The sequence below is a fragment of the Heptranchias perlo genome, chromosome 37, assembly GCF_035084215.1.
Source record: "Heptranchias perlo isolate sHepPer1 chromosome 37, sHepPer1.hap1, whole genome shotgun sequence".
Lineage (NCBI taxonomy): Eukaryota > Metazoa > Chordata > Chondrichthyes > Hexanchiformes > Hexanchidae > Heptranchias > Heptranchias perlo.
The window spans coordinates 11,406,285-11,421,494 of record NC_090361.1 but is presented as its reverse complement, the minus strand read 5'-3'; the positions used below and the strand labels follow the sequence as shown (position 1 = coordinate 11,421,494).

The 15,210-nt window shown below is 46.9% G+C and overlaps 1 protein-coding gene across 1 annotated transcript in view; it reads right to left on the bottom strand.

Annotated features, from left to right (window-relative positions):
* Positions 1 to 15,210, bottom strand: part of LOC137304243 (adhesion G protein-coupled receptor E3-like) — a 49,573-nt gene that overhangs the window by 3,039 nt on the left and 31,324 nt on the right. The window contains exons 10-16 of the mRNA XM_067972798.1: positions 13,855 to 14,054; positions 11,484 to 11,654; positions 9,961 to 10,158; positions 7,094 to 7,326; positions 5,054 to 5,120; positions 3,577 to 3,668; positions 2,534 to 2,702 (exon numbers count right to left, since the gene is read on the bottom strand). Coding sequence (XP_067828899.1) covers positions 2,534 to 2,702; positions 3,577 to 3,668; positions 5,054 to 5,120; positions 7,094 to 7,326; positions 9,961 to 10,158; positions 11,484 to 11,654; positions 13,855 to 14,054 — 1,130 coding nt within the window. The remainder of the gene's footprint in view (positions 1 to 2,533; positions 2,703 to 3,576; positions 3,669 to 5,053; positions 5,121 to 7,093; positions 7,327 to 9,960; positions 10,159 to 11,483; positions 11,655 to 13,854; positions 14,055 to 15,210) is intronic.

The following is a 15,210-nucleotide window of genomic DNA, read 5'->3' as shown; positions in this document are numbered from 1 at the left end:
ACAGGCCCTGCGAATACACAGGGTCTGCTCAGACGAGGAGGAACGCGATGGACACTTACAGACGCTGAAAGATGCCCTAGTAAGAACGGGATATGACGCTCGACTCATCGATCGACAGTTCCGACGGGCCACAGCGAAAAATCGCATAGACCTCCTCAGGAGACCAACACGGGACGCAACTAACAGAGTACCCTTTGTCGTCCAGTACTTCCCCCGAGCGGAGAAACTACGCCATGTTCTCCGCAACCTTCAACATGTCATCAATGACGACGAACACCTCGCTATGGCCATCCCCACACCTCCACTACTCGCCTTCAAACAGCCACCCAACCTCAAACAGACCATCGTTCGCAGCAAATTACCCAGCTTTCAGGAGAACAGCGTCCACGACACCACACAACCCTGCCACGGCAACCTCTGCAAGACATGCCAGATCATCGACACAGATACCACCATCACACGAGAGGACACCACCCACCAGGTACATGGTTCATACTCCTGTGACTCGGCCAACGTTGTCTACCTCATACGTTGCAGGAAAGGATGCCCCAGAGCATGGTACATTGGCGAGACCATGCAGACACTGCGACAACGGATGAACAGACACCGCGCAACAATCGCCAAACAGGAGAGTTCCCTCCCAGTCGGGGAACACTTCAGCAGTCAGGGACATTCAGCCACCGACCTTCGGGTAAGCGTACTCCAAGGTGGCCTTCGAGACACACGACAACGCAAAATCGTCGAGCAGAAATTGATAGCCAAGTTCCGCACCCATGAGGACGGCCTCAACCGGGATCTTGGGTTCATGTCACGCTACACGTTACCCCACCAGTGAACAAATGTTATCTGTTTTTAATACAACGGGTCATTTGCTGTCTTTTCGATGTTTCTGCCTCTCTCTCTTTTTTTTTTGGTGGTTTGTATATTCGGGGGATCTGTAGGTAACACCTGTCTGTCTGCACACTGATTGCCTTGGCAACGGGCAGTTGAAAACACTGTCTGTAATCACTAAGCATTGTTCTGTGATTTATAAATGCGATAGGTTCGAGGATTTCATTTCCACATTCACCTGAGGAAGGAGGAAGCCACCGAAAGCTTGTGAATTTCAAATAAAATTGCTGGACTATAACTTGGTGTTGTAAAATTGTTTACAATTGTCAACCCCAGTCCATCACCGGCATCTCCACATCACTTTATAACAGAATGTTTTACAAAAGGCTGGAGATGTCTGTACGGAATAAGGATAAAACTCCTCGTCATACTCAATACCGCCTGTGACTTGTGGAAAGGAAGAACATTCCAGAAGGCCCCAGGTTCGATTCCTGGTCGGCGCTGAGTTTGGCGATTTCAGACAAGGGGCAGTAATTGGCCTTTGGGCTAGGAAGGAGGAGAGGGGATGGAGAGCAATCAGGCAGGGCTGACGCTCTCAATCCCTATTTGGTGACCACTGCTGGAAAATGTGGACATCGGGTGGGAAGGGATCAGGTTGTCCAGGACACTTGGGAGCAGATGTCCCCCCCAGTGCAGACTTCGGGCAACCGGCCGTCCGATAGTCCCAGCAGGGGGTCCAGTCCACTTTGAGGGCCGGGTCGGGGGGGGGGATCCCAGAGCAGAGGCGGACCAGGCTAGTTTGGTGGAGCTCAGAGGAGAACATAAGAACATAAGAACTAGGAGCAGGAGTAGGCCAATCGGCCCCTCGAGCCTGCTCCGCCATTCAATAAGATCATGGCTGATCTGATCCTGACCTCAAATCTAAATTCATGTCCAATTTCCTGCCCGCTCCCCGTAACCCCTAATTCCCTTTACTTCTAGGAAACTGTTTTAAATTTATTTAATGATGTAGCTTCCGCAGCTTACCTGGGGCAGCAAATTCCACAGACCTACTACCCTCTGAGTGAAGAAGTTTCTCCTCATCTCAGTTTTGAAAGAGCAGCCCCTTATTCTAAGATTATGCCTATTCCTCCTGGCCCCACAAAAATACAGTAAAACTTACCTTTGGGCTCCCCTTTGGCTGGTCCAACGCCTGATACTGGGCAGAGCCTGCGCTGTACTGTCCTAAAATGGCAAACAGGGGTCCTATGCACATCATATTAGAAAGGCTTCCTGCCTGATCCAAGTGGTAGGCCCGTGGCTAGATTGCAGCGGCCACAGCCACAGTGGGGACGGACTGGAAGTCACTCCTCCACCATTCTCTGGGCCCTGTTGCCCTGTTTCTGCCGGGCGGGAGGCCTCAAAATCTGCTCCCTTGCTTTTCTAGGCCTACACAAGATGAACGAGGGCAGCTGACACCCCTGGAACTGAGAGGTGATGGGCGTTGGCGCATTAAAGTCAATGGAGTCAACGAATATCGGGATGGGCATATAACGGGCGGCTGATGCCATACCGCCCGTTTTGCGCTGCCGCCCGAGTCGAATTTCTACCCCAATTCCTTCAGGAGAGGAAGGGGAAAAAAATTGGAAGGGACAAAATAGCCGCCTGTCTTACACTGGATTCAAGCATCAACTTTACGATTAAGTCCTATGACGTTCCCTACCCTGGAATTCAGCACACAGAGGATGATGAAGATGAAGGCGCCCTGGAAACTGTTGACGATGATGAATAAATAGGCCATCACCAGGGCTTCTTCCCCAAAGTGGAACAACCCGAGAATCCAGGTACAGCCCAGGATAAACACCTGCGCAATGGCTTTAAACGCCAGCATCCTGCAACGAGGAGAGACCGGTGAGATGCAGAGCTGGCCAGACATGTTCAATGTGTGTGCATGAAACACCGTAATTTTATACAACGTTATAAACTAGTTACTGCTGTGATGACTTATTTTCCCCCCTGATTTCCCCTTCCTTTTCTGACTCTCGATGAGGTTCAGTTCCATGGACCCTGGGCCTAGACGATCAGTAGGGTTGCCAATTCTCATTGCCCATATTCCTGGAGGATCAAACACGTGACATCTGGCCATGTGACATCTGGTCACCTGACACCTGACTACAGTTTGCAAATATAATTGCATTTACTTATGAAATAATGAAGAGATTAAAAATTGACATTATTAATAATTTAAACTCTGATGCAATTATCTAAAGTTTACTATAAGCATTAAATTTTGCATTTAATTATCTGTGCCAAATAAAGTCCTATGATCAGTAATAAAGTCTATAATCCTGAAGGTTGTGGGATGAAGTCCCACTCCACTGTTTTGACCTAGCTGACCTCAGCTGGACCACAGTGCTACTTTATTCTCAGTTACACCTCTCTCTATCTCCTTCTGCTGGGGTCTCCCTTTAGTCTCAATGCCCCTTGATTAAAGAGGAGTTCTACACTCCTGGTCACTACCCGATGATCCCTTCTGGAAGAGCGTGCGTCAGATTGGGCCCGGGTGCGATGCCTCCCACAGTCGAATAGCCAGCTGTCGCTCACAGTCAAGGCTCACCCGTGAATGATAGCTACTTGGGCGGGGTACCCTCATGGTGCCGAGCAGCTCAGAATTATACTCCGGCAAGGAATCGATTCCTTCAGCAGAGGAGCGGAGGCAGTAAAACTTTTTAAAAAAAGAAGTTTGGAGATCTTGGTGGGACTCACCTTGTGTCCTGAAGTTTTGACACTGCCATGTCACGCTTGGAAACTTCTTTCTTCAAAGTCCAGAGTGTTGTCAGGAACAGAAATGTGTTGATCTGTCGAAAGAGTCGAACAAAAATAAAAATAGGATGAATTGATGGAACCTGCACTCCCGATGAGGGACTGCGCTCAACGGGAGCTCAGGGTGGAGAGAGAGCGTCAATGTGGCAGCACCGATTCTCCGACCCACACTGCCTGAAGCCTGGCGCTAGCTGCGTTCAGGGCAGCCCAACTTTGCTAAGGAGGCCTCACATAGGCCTTAGGCCCCCTATTTGCACATGCAAAAAGCCTAACACCTGTTCCAGGCACGGACCCTGGACGCCTCTTTTTCTGCCTTTACCAATATGGCGGGCGGCGCATTTCTGCCACATAATGAGTTCCCCTCAATACTGAGCCACCTCTTCCCTCTCTCGATTCTCCCTCCCCTTTTACAATCTATGAGCTTCTAAATGGCAAGTCCAGAAATTTTTTTGTGCCTTCATGATCCCACCATCCATTCTGGATATGGGACAAAACACAGCCAGATATTGGTTATCGGCTGAAAACTGGCTCCAAAGCTCTGTTTTATCGGCCAGCCAGGACCCAGTACCTGGTATTACATTCTTGAAGCAACCAGATAGACTATTTTACCAAAGGGTGTCCTTTCTGAGGTCCTGTCCTCACCCAATACCTACACAGTAGCTGAATAAACAACAACAGCAATAACTTGCATTTATATAGCGCCTTTAACGTAGTAAAATGTCCCAAGGTGCTTCACAGGAGCGATTATCAAACAATATTTGACACTGAGCCACATAAGGAGATATTAGGAAAGGTGCTTGGTCAAAGAAGTAGGTTTTAAGGAGCATCTTAAAGAAGGAGAGAGAGGTGGAGAGGCAGAGATGTTTAGGGAGGGAATTCCAGAGCTTAGGGCCTAGACAGCTGAAGGCACGGCCGCCAATGGTGGAGCGATAAAAATCAGGGTTGCGCAAGAGGCCAGAATTGGAGGAGCGCAGAGATCTCGGAGGGTTGTAGGGCTGGAGGAGATAGAGAGATAGTGCCACTCCAGCTGCTGGAGGAAGGAGGCCAGGCCATTGAGGGATTTGAAAACAAGGATGAGAATTTTCAAATCGAGGCGTTGCTGGAACGGGAGCCAATGTAGGTCAGCGAGCACAGGGGTGTTGGGTGAACGGGACTTGGCGCGAGTTAGGATACAGGCAGCAGAGTTTAGGATGAGCTTAAGTTTATGAAAGGCGGAAGATGGGAAGCTGGCCAGGAGAGCATTGGAATAGTCAAGTCTAGAGGTAACAAAGGCATGGATGAGTGTGTCAGCAGCAGACGAGCTGAGGCACAGGCCTCAGAGGCGGGATTTACTTTGCTGCATGTTTGCAACATAATCACATAATCAAATGAACAGCAACTACAACACCACAATCTCAATATGAATAATATAAAAATGTACCCCAATTATTACACACACAGGCCCCAGGAAGCTCCAAGTGAATCCTCTATGCGTCCGTAGCCAGCAGCTGCAGCGTAACAGCAGAAGAATAAAAGCATTTGAGATTAACGTTAGAATTATAGACTCTTACAGCACAGAAGGAGGCCATTCGTTCCATCGTGCCTGTGCCAGCACTCTGACAGAGCAATCCAATTAGTCCCATTCCCCTGCTCTTTCCCCATAGCCCTGCAATTTTCTCCCCTACAAGTATTCTCTTTTGAAAGTTACTATTGAATCTACTTCCACCACCCTTTCAGGCAGCGCATTCCAGATCGTAACAAACTCGCTGCGTAAAAAAAAATTCTCCTCGTACCCCACTGGTTTAGGGCACATTAAACGTTCAGAAAATGCAGCATTGTGATCAACATTTAGTAAATCAGTGCAAATGAACTATACAGACCCATGTTCAGTGCGTGGTCTGTGTGGAATTAGGAGCTCCCAGCGAAGGAAGTGGCAGGGGACGCTCAGCCAAGCTCAACCCCCACCAGGGATGGAAGAGAAAAAAATCAGCCGGTGCCTTTGGTCCTGATGACTATCCAATGATTGCTGCAAATGTGTAGAAATCAGGCAACGAGAGGATTGAGCTTGAATGCGATGCCTCATGTGGTGGAATAGCCCGCTACCACTCTGTACAACAACTTGCATTTATATAGCGCCTTTAACATAGTAAAACATCCCAAGGTGCTTCACAGGAGTCTTATCAAACAAAATTTGACACCGAGCCACATAAGGAGATATTAGGACAAGTAACCAAATGCTTGGTCAAAGAGGTAGGTTTTAATGAGCGTCTTAAAGGAGAAGAGAGAGGTGGAGAGTCGGAGACGTTTAGGGAGGGAATTCTAGAGCCTAAGGCCCAGGCAGCTGAAGGTACAGCCACCAATGGTGGAGCGATTAAAATCGGGGATGCGTAAAAGGCAAGAATTGAAGGAGTGCAGAGAACTCGGAGGGTTGTAGAGCTGGAGGAGGTTACAGAGATAGGGAGGGGCGAGGTCATGGAGGGATTTGACAACAAGGATGAGAATTTTTAAATCGAGGCGTTGCCGGAACAGGAGCCAATGTAGGTCAGCGAGCACAGGGGTGTTGGGTGAACGGGACTTGGTGCGAGTTAGGATATGGGCAGCAGAGTTTTGGGTGAGCTGAAGTTTATGGAAGGTGGAAGATGGGAGGCTGGCTAGGGGAGCATTGGATTAGTCGAGTCTAGAGGTAACAAAGGCATGGATGAGGGTAAACTGATGAATGAAGAATCCTATTTGAGTGAGGCACCAGGGAAGCAGCTGTTTGTCGCACCATACCTGAGAGTAAGTTAGAACCAAGAAACAGTTCAAATGTATTGGATCTAAGGTTTACAGATGTGTAGAAGTTGAGTTCTTGATAATCTATTTAAAAGCGTTCATGGACGCAAAGAACAAAATCAGAACAGCGTCTAAGGGAATTTTTGTTAGGATGTTACAAATAGAAAGAAAGAAAGACTTGCATTTGTATTGAGTTTCAGGATGTCCCAAAGCGCTTTACAGCCAATGAAGTACTTTTGAATGTAGTCACTGTTGTAATGTAGGAAACATGGCTGCCAATTTGCACACAGCAAGATCCCACAATAATGACCAGATCATCAGTTTTTAGTGATGTTGGTTAGGGATAAATATTGGCCAGGACACCGGGGAGAAATCCCCTGCTCTTCTTCAAATAGTGCCATGGGATCCTTTACGTCCACCTGAGAGGGCAGACGGGGCCACGGTTTAACGTCTCATCCGAAAGACGGCACCTCCAACAATGTAGCACCCCCTCGGTACTGAACTTGAAGTGTCAGCCTAGCTATCGTGCTCAAGTCTCTGGATTGGGACTTGAACCCATGGCCTTCTGACTCAGCGTTCCAAAGCTCGAAATCGTAGCTCAAATAACAAGCTTTTTCTTGTCGCCTGGTCAGACAGGAATGTGTTTAGTGATTGCGTCAACAGGAAGTGAACAATCGCCAAGCTGGGAAAAACATGACATGTTACTTACTGCATGGATGACCCATAGCCATCGGGATACACTGCAGCAGAAATGACCACGATTACTGCAGGGGTGCCGTAGCCACAGAGGTACATGTACTTCTCAATTTTCTCTGAATGGGAAGCCCTCAATTTCCTGATGTTTCTGACCATGAGATATAGCTGGACTCCTTCCAGAAACATCCAAACAAACGCTGCCAGGAACAAGTAGTGTAAAAATCCTGCCACAATCCCACACACAACCTGAAACAATAAGAAACACCATGAGAGCCCTTCACAGCCCACTCGCTTAATGTTGTCGTTCCAATGATACAGTTTCAGTTCAATAAAGACTTGTTTATACACAGAAACGGGAGGAGGCCATTCTGCCCCTCGAGTCTGTTCTGCCATTCAATTTGATCATGGCTGATCTGTACCTCAACTCCATTTACCCATCTTTGGTCCCTATCCCTTGATATCCTTACCCAACAGAAATCTATCGATCTCAGTCTTGAAAATTTCAACTGTTCCCCAGCAACCACAGCCTTTTGAGGAAGAAGGTTCTCGGTTTCCAGTAGACTTTGTGTGAAAAGGTACTTCCTGATTTCACTCCTGATCAGCCTAGCTCTGAGACCTCTTAAGATTATTCCCCCCGTTGTTCTGGATTCACCCACCAGAAGAAATAGTTTCTCTGTATTTACCCTATCATCTGCCTTTATTATTTTAAAGACCTTGATTAGATCACTCCTCAAACTTCTAAACTCAAGGGAATACAAGCCAAGTTTATGCAACCTGTCCTCATAATCTAACCCTTTAACCCCGGTATCATTCTAGTGAATCTGCGCTGCACTCCCTCCAAGGCCAATATATCCTTCCTGAGGTGCAGTGCCCAGAACTGAACACAGTATCCCAGATGGGGTCTGACCAAGCCTCTGTATAACTGAAGCATAACTTCCTCCCCAGTGTATTCCAACCCTCTTGAGATAAAGGCCAACATTCCTTTAGTCTTTTTGACTACTTTTTGTACCTGTGCACTAGCTTTTACTGATTTGGACACCTTTGCTCCTCCACAGTTCCTAGTTTCATTAAGAAAATATTCCGATTTGTCTTTCTCGAATCCAAAGTGGATGACCTCACACTTCTCCACATTGAACTCCATTTGCCACTGTGTTGCCCACTCACTTAATCTGTCTGTGTCCGTTTGTAACTTCCTGCTCCCATCTAAACAACCAACTGTGCTTCCCAACTTAGTGTCGTCTGCAAGCTTGGATATAAGGCTCTCTATTCCTTCATCCAAGTCAGCGATAAATATGGTGAAAAGCTGAGGCCCCAGTACAGATCTCGGGAACAGCACATGTCACATCCCACTGTGTTCCCTTTGTCCCTACTTTTTGTCTCCTACCTCTTATCCAATTGTCAACCTAATATATTCTACCCAAGGCAAGAGAGAGATTGTAGATAACATAAAAATGATCAGTAATTAAGGTATTTTTTATATAGGAGCACGTGTCCTACAATTTTCGAATTAGTGCATAACATTTGCATTCTTTAACAGTCTCACTGCTAAGAAACAAAGACAGACAAACAGCGTATCTCTCAGAATTATTTCCTCTTTGGAAATATCTATTAAAATCTTGGGGCCTGGGCATTTCATCAACATTTCAGATGGACTGATTTGGCCATTGGCCATGTATATTTCTCACAGAGTTACCCTCAAACCCTCCCAAGCCTATGATCCAGATGGTGGTGGATTCAGTTGCGAGCTGTAGCGATGAGTAGCAGAAGCTATTCGACTGCAGGGGCATCACCACCGAGCTTGATCCGGTCTTCATCTGTCAGCCGCTCGAGCCCTTCCAGAAAGGGGTTACTCGACCAATGCCAATGCTACCTCGTCCTCAGATAGGAGGGACGTAAGAGCAGCCTGGTGCTGACTTCCCTCTAACATTTACTTCCCACCATTAGGCTGAATTCCCCCACTCTACCGAGCATCCGATGTGAGCCGTGCAGACCAGAGGTGCGATCTCCAGTTAGCTGGTCTGAGCTCGGGGCAGCCTCGCTGTCCCTGGGTCAATCACCCAGGGATCACGTTCCCGAGTTGGTGCACGGTGGAGGGCTGGGTTCAATCAGCCGAGTGGACTCTGCCGATGGGAGGAGGAGGAGGAGTGCACTGGGTTTCTGCAAGCCAGCAATCCACAAAGAATCCTTTCATTAGACAAAAGCATTGAATCTGAACAAAAAGCCTGGAGACATTTATACGCAAACAGACACGTGCACAAATCTCCCAATAAAATAAAATGCAATGGCACAGACTGAGAACACACCGACGGTGAGCTACGCACAAGCTCTCGCACACTTTAGGGGGACAATTGTAAACAATTTTACAACACCAAGTTATAGTCCAACAATTTTATTTGAAATTCACAAGCTTTCGGAGGCTTCCTCCTTCCTCAGGTGAATGTTGTGGAATGTTGTGGATCATCTCCACATTCACCTGAGGAAGGAGGAAGCCTCCGAAAGCTTGTGAATTTCAAATAAAATTGTTGGACTATAACTTGGTGTTGTAAAATTGTTTACAATTGTCAACCCCAGTCCATCACCGGCATCTCCACATCACACTTTAGGGGGACACTTTAACCAATCTCACTGGGCGGGAAATCCATGGGAACGCTGGTTTTACACCCCACCGAATACTGACTTCAACAGAGAGTAAAATCAGACGGGTGTAAAACCAGCGTTGCACCCGATAGCGTAAAATTGCCCCCCTCCCACCTTTAAGTCTCCCTTATTAATAAATGATTTTATATAATTTACTTCAATTGAGATCACAAACACTGCAGAGCGTGATCCCAGGTTAACCTGCCTCTCGTGTGCTGCTGGATGAGGAAGGGGGTCTCTTACCCGGTTTCTGGTTCTGTCGATCCCCGTGATGAAGAGCAGCTCTGCCAGGAAGAGGCTCACGCACAGCTGGACGTGGGTGGCCGTCACGGCACTTTTAAGCTGCTTGCAAAAGACAAAAGTCGCGATAGCAACAGCGAGGCACACCAGAGATATAGGGATCCCGATGAATGTAATTATAGTCAGAGCAGGAGGTTCGGACTACAAGGGAATAAGAAAAAACCATTAAAAAGACTCCAGCTCTGAGTGATTCTTATTAAAATGCAGCTTAATTGATCATAGAACCATCGAGTTATCGAACCACAGAATCACCGAATCATAGAATTATAGAATCATTAAACCTTTGAGCCACAGAACTGCAGAATCAGAGAACCATATGGCACAAAAGAAGGCCATTCGGTCCATCAAGCTTCTGCCGGCTCTTTGAAAGAGCTATCCAATTAGTCCCACTCCCCCATTTTCTCCCCCTAGCCCCGCAATCTTAGTTGAAATTTAACTGAAAGTTGGAGGCAATGAACTGGAATCTCCTCCGTGACAGAAGGACACTGATGGTCCCCTGATCTCAGGTGGACCTCCCATATCTCTTCCAAAGCAGCCTCTGAGGAAGAGTTTCTGTTTCCGTTTACATATCAACCCCCTCTTTTCCCTTTAACATTCTCTACAAATCCCAAGTCCATCCATATCTTGAATACTGCTCCCATATTTTGGGGCGAGATCTCCCACACCTCTTCTACTCAAGCTCATTCTCTCTTGGGACCTCAACACTACCTCTCAGTCTATCTTTCCTCCTACAATCTGCAGATTTTTAACGCCCAGCACTGGTGTCACCTAACCATTACTTCTTGATTCTTTCTTTAGCCTCTGTATTGTCCTGCACTATGGGCCTTGGTCCCTCCCCAAGGTTTCTCAATAAACTAAATTACAACCCAACAGCGCAAAGCTGGAGTACGCTGAAGATAAGTGTTCATCTCACACAATAGGAACTTTCATTGCAATGTAACATCTGACAGCAATACCTCCCCCTCACTGGAACGAGCCTTTGGCTCAGTGATAGAGTGCCTGCCTCTGAGTCACAAGGCTACAGAGTTCAAATCCTACTCCAGACAGTCCCAGTGAGTGAAGACCAGAGCTCCAGACAGTCTGGCAAGTGGCGACCGGAGCTCCAGACAGTCTAGCAAGTGGAGACTGGAGCTCCAGACAGTCTGGCAAGTGGAGACCGGAGCTCTGGTTCAGGATTGGCATCCAGCAAGATGCTGGGGTCTGGTGGTTGTGGGTGGCCCCCTCCTCATTATATAGGTTGTAGGGGCCCATAAAACCCTCCCGCTGTATAGGACTAACCACCCTATACAGCCATGGAAGGACCATTCACATCCAGGCCTGTCAGACTGTTAATCAGCCTGTGAATCCTTCCACCACAAAAACAACAACCTCACCCTCACTACAACATTAAGGCCCTACTTCACCCATCATTGCTGTTGTGAATTGAGCACTAACCATGAAGAATATTAATGAATGAACATTTATACCTGCCATTCGAAGGGAGTGATGAGTACAGCGAGGTTGGAGAACTGATTACATCGACACTGGGTGTGTGTCCCATTGGAATCTGCCATGCTGCACCCGTTGGGAGACCAATAACTTTCCCCAGCTGCGTAATTCCAGTGGACACAGTGTATTGTCCCATCACCGTTAGCTTCCTGTGGAGAGCAAGGATTTCATTTTATCCTCTGTAGTTACCGGTCCAGCTGTAGATTGTGTGTGTAACACTCAGTGGGAAAAGGCAGTCACATAGAAGAGAATGAACCAGGCTCAACTCGGGGTCTGTGCTGAATCCCAGCCGAGGCACCAGTTGCTGGTCTTCAACCATCTCAGCATGTGTGTGGACAATGGGTGAGGGCAGGTTCAAGGGTCAACTGCGATCCTCTCCACCAGTGAATAACCTGTTGACACTGTCTACCTCCACACATGACACAATTTGGCAGATGGAATATAATGTGGGAAAATGTGAAGTCATCCACTTTGGGAGGAAAAATAAAAAAGCAAAATATTATTTGAATGGAGAAATACTACGAAATGATGCGGTACAGAGGGATCTGGGTGTCCTCGTACATGAAACACAAAAAGTCAACATACAGGCGCAACAGGTAATCCGGAAGGCAAACGGAATATTGGCCTTTATTTCTTGGGGGAAGGAGTATAAAAGCAGGGAAGTCATGCTACAACTGTACAGGGTGCTGGTGTGACCACACTTGGAGTATTGCATACAGTTCTGGTGCCCTTATTTAAGGAAGGACATACTTGCATTGGAGGCAGTTCAGAAAAGGCTCACTAGGTTGATTCCGGGTATGGAAGGGTTGTCTGATGAGGAAAGATTGAACAGGTTGGGTCTATACTCATTGGAGTTTAGAAGAATGAGAGGCGATCTTATTGAAACATACAAGTTTCTGAGGGGACTCGATAGGGTAGATGCTGAGAGGATGTTACCCCTCATGGGGGAATCTAAAATTAGGGGGCATAGTCTCAGAATAAGGGGTCGCCCGTTTAAGACGGAAATGAGGAGGAATTTCTTCTCCCAGAGGGTTGCGAATCTTTGGAATTCTTTACCCCAAAAAGCTGGGAAGGCTGAGTCATTGAATACATTCAAGGCTGAGTTAGACAAATTTTTGATCAGCAATGGAGTCAAAGGATATGGGGAAAAGGCAGGAAAGTGGAGTTGAGGTAAAAATCAGATCAGCCGTGATCTCATTAAATGGCGGAGCAGGCTCGAGGGAATGAATGGCCTACTACTGCTCCTATCTCTTATGGTCTTATGGTCTTATGGTTCATTGAGTGAATGGAATGGAAGGCTACTCATACTAGGTTGAAGTTGAAAAGACAGATCAATAAGACTAAGAGGTTGCTGGGCTTCAAAAAAAGTGCTCTAGAGTATAACAGCAAGGAAGTACGACTGAAGTTATACAGTTAAGATTCAGATCAGCCATGATCTCATTGAACAAGCTTGAGGGGCTGAATGGCCTACTCCTGTTCCACTGTTCCTATGCGAAGGCTAACAAAACGGTGCAGCAAACTTGATAGACCAAATGATCTACTCAACAACTTGCACTTCTACAGAACTTTTAACGTAGAACAACATCCCAAGACACTTCACAGAGTTGTAATCGAAAATAGACGTCCAGCCAAAGAAGGAGAGATTAGGAAAGGTGCCAGAAGCTCGGTTAAAGGGGTGGGTTTTCAGGAGGCTCTTAAAGGAGGAGAGGGAGGCAGAGGGGTTTAGAGAGGGAATTCCAGAGTGTGGGGCCTAGGTGGCTGATGGCACAATTGCCAATGGTGGGACAAAGGGAGGGTGAAATGTACAAGAGGCCAGAAACAGAGGAACGGAGTGTTCGGGAAGGGGGCAGTTGTAGGGCTGGAGAATGGTACAGAGATAGGGAGGAGGGAGGCCAAGAAGGGATTTAAACACAAGGATGAGAATTTTAAATTCCCTCTTTTCCTATTAAGCAACTTAGGGGAGAAGGGGAGAAAATTGGAGTGGCAGCGGATTTTTAAAAGGTTTGTAATTTTCCCAAACTCCAGTAATGAGGAGAAATAAATAGTTTCCATTTATTTATGTTTTCCTGCATCCTTAATGAGCTGTTTTGTCTCACAGACGACTCCAAGTGGTCCATATGTGACATAATGTTATGTGACATAACAAGAAAAGTTGCAGATTAATCTCATTCTCAGCCCGGCGATCTTTCCGCTGTTTCATTAAATTGCCTCACTGGACGGAAATACCTGGTTAGTCCTAAAACCCAGTGCCGCTGTTTCAGTGCACGGATATCATTGTGAGACTGGGAGGGGGCCAGCGACCCAATCTGTTACAAACTGTACACCAAACTGGCACAACTCTTTACAAACCTCTTTGTGTCTGAAAGTGATGTTCACTGTCGGGTCGAGTCCACGGCTGTCTCTGTTAGTTATCGCGGCTGAAACTACATTTGAGATCAATCGAAATGGCTTCAGTTTTCCACCACTGGTGCTGAGGTTGAAAACGCTCCCAATGAGAATGGAATCCATGTTGTTGTAGGCGATCAAAGCCACAGCAGCAAAACCTGTCACTGGAGGGAATGTTAAATGTTACTAATGCTGGCGTGAAATCCGTTGGGCACACGATGGCTGTAAAATAGACGTAACTCCTGCTGCAGGTCATGACCGGGGGTCAGGGGTCACTTAGGGTTGCCAACCCTCCAAGAATGCCCTGGAGCGTCCAGGAGAAAAATCACAGGGGCCTTAAAAAAAATGGTGTCTTTTTCTCATTTTCTTTGAACATTTCATTTATTAGTGATTGGAGATAGGGGAAAAAAGGCTGTTTGACTGGGTGGGGCAGTCGGAGGCAGGAGGTCATGTGATGAGACTCCCAGGAACACGTCAAATCAGAGTTGCCAACCCTAGGGTCACACGAGTCACACAGTTTGAACACTCCTGATCTACGTTCCAAGGACAAAGTATTTTATCATACATTATAACAATGAATCTCATAATCAAAGAAATAAAGTATCAAATGCAAGTTCCAATTGGACATAGAACACTGGGGTAACAGTTAAAAACCTGAGAAAGAAAGACCTGCATTTATATAGCGCCTCTCACGACCTCAGGACGTCCCAAAGCATTTACAGCCAATGAAGTACTTTTTGAAGTTTAGTCACCGTTGTAATGTAGGAAATGGGGCAGCCAATTTGCACACAGCAAGGTCTCACAAACAGCAACATGATAATCTGTTTTTTAGTGATGTTGGTTGAGGGATAAATATTGGCCAGGACACCAGGGAGAACTCCCCTGCTCTTCTGCGAAATAGTGCCATGGGATCTTTTACATCCACCTGAGAGGGCACCGATCCGACAATGCAGCAACTCCCTCAGTACTGCACAGGGAGTGTCAGCCTAGGTTTTGTGCTCAAGTCTCAGGAGTTTGGGACTTGAACCTACAACCTTCTGACTCAGAGGCGAGACTGCTGCCCACTGAGCCGCAGCTGACAATAAGATCATAGCTTGGACAAAAAACAAGGTTTATAAAGAAGATCCAAGAGAGATGATTGCAATGGTTTGGGGAACGTTCCAAGAATGGAAGCAGCTAGAATACCTTTCATGACCCTGCACACAGAGGGACATGGAACAAAAGGCTGAGGAAGTGCTGGATAGACAATGTCAAGGGTGACTTGTCACAGAAAGGGATACAAATGACTGACGTGGCCAGGGCTAGGTTCGAACTGACAAC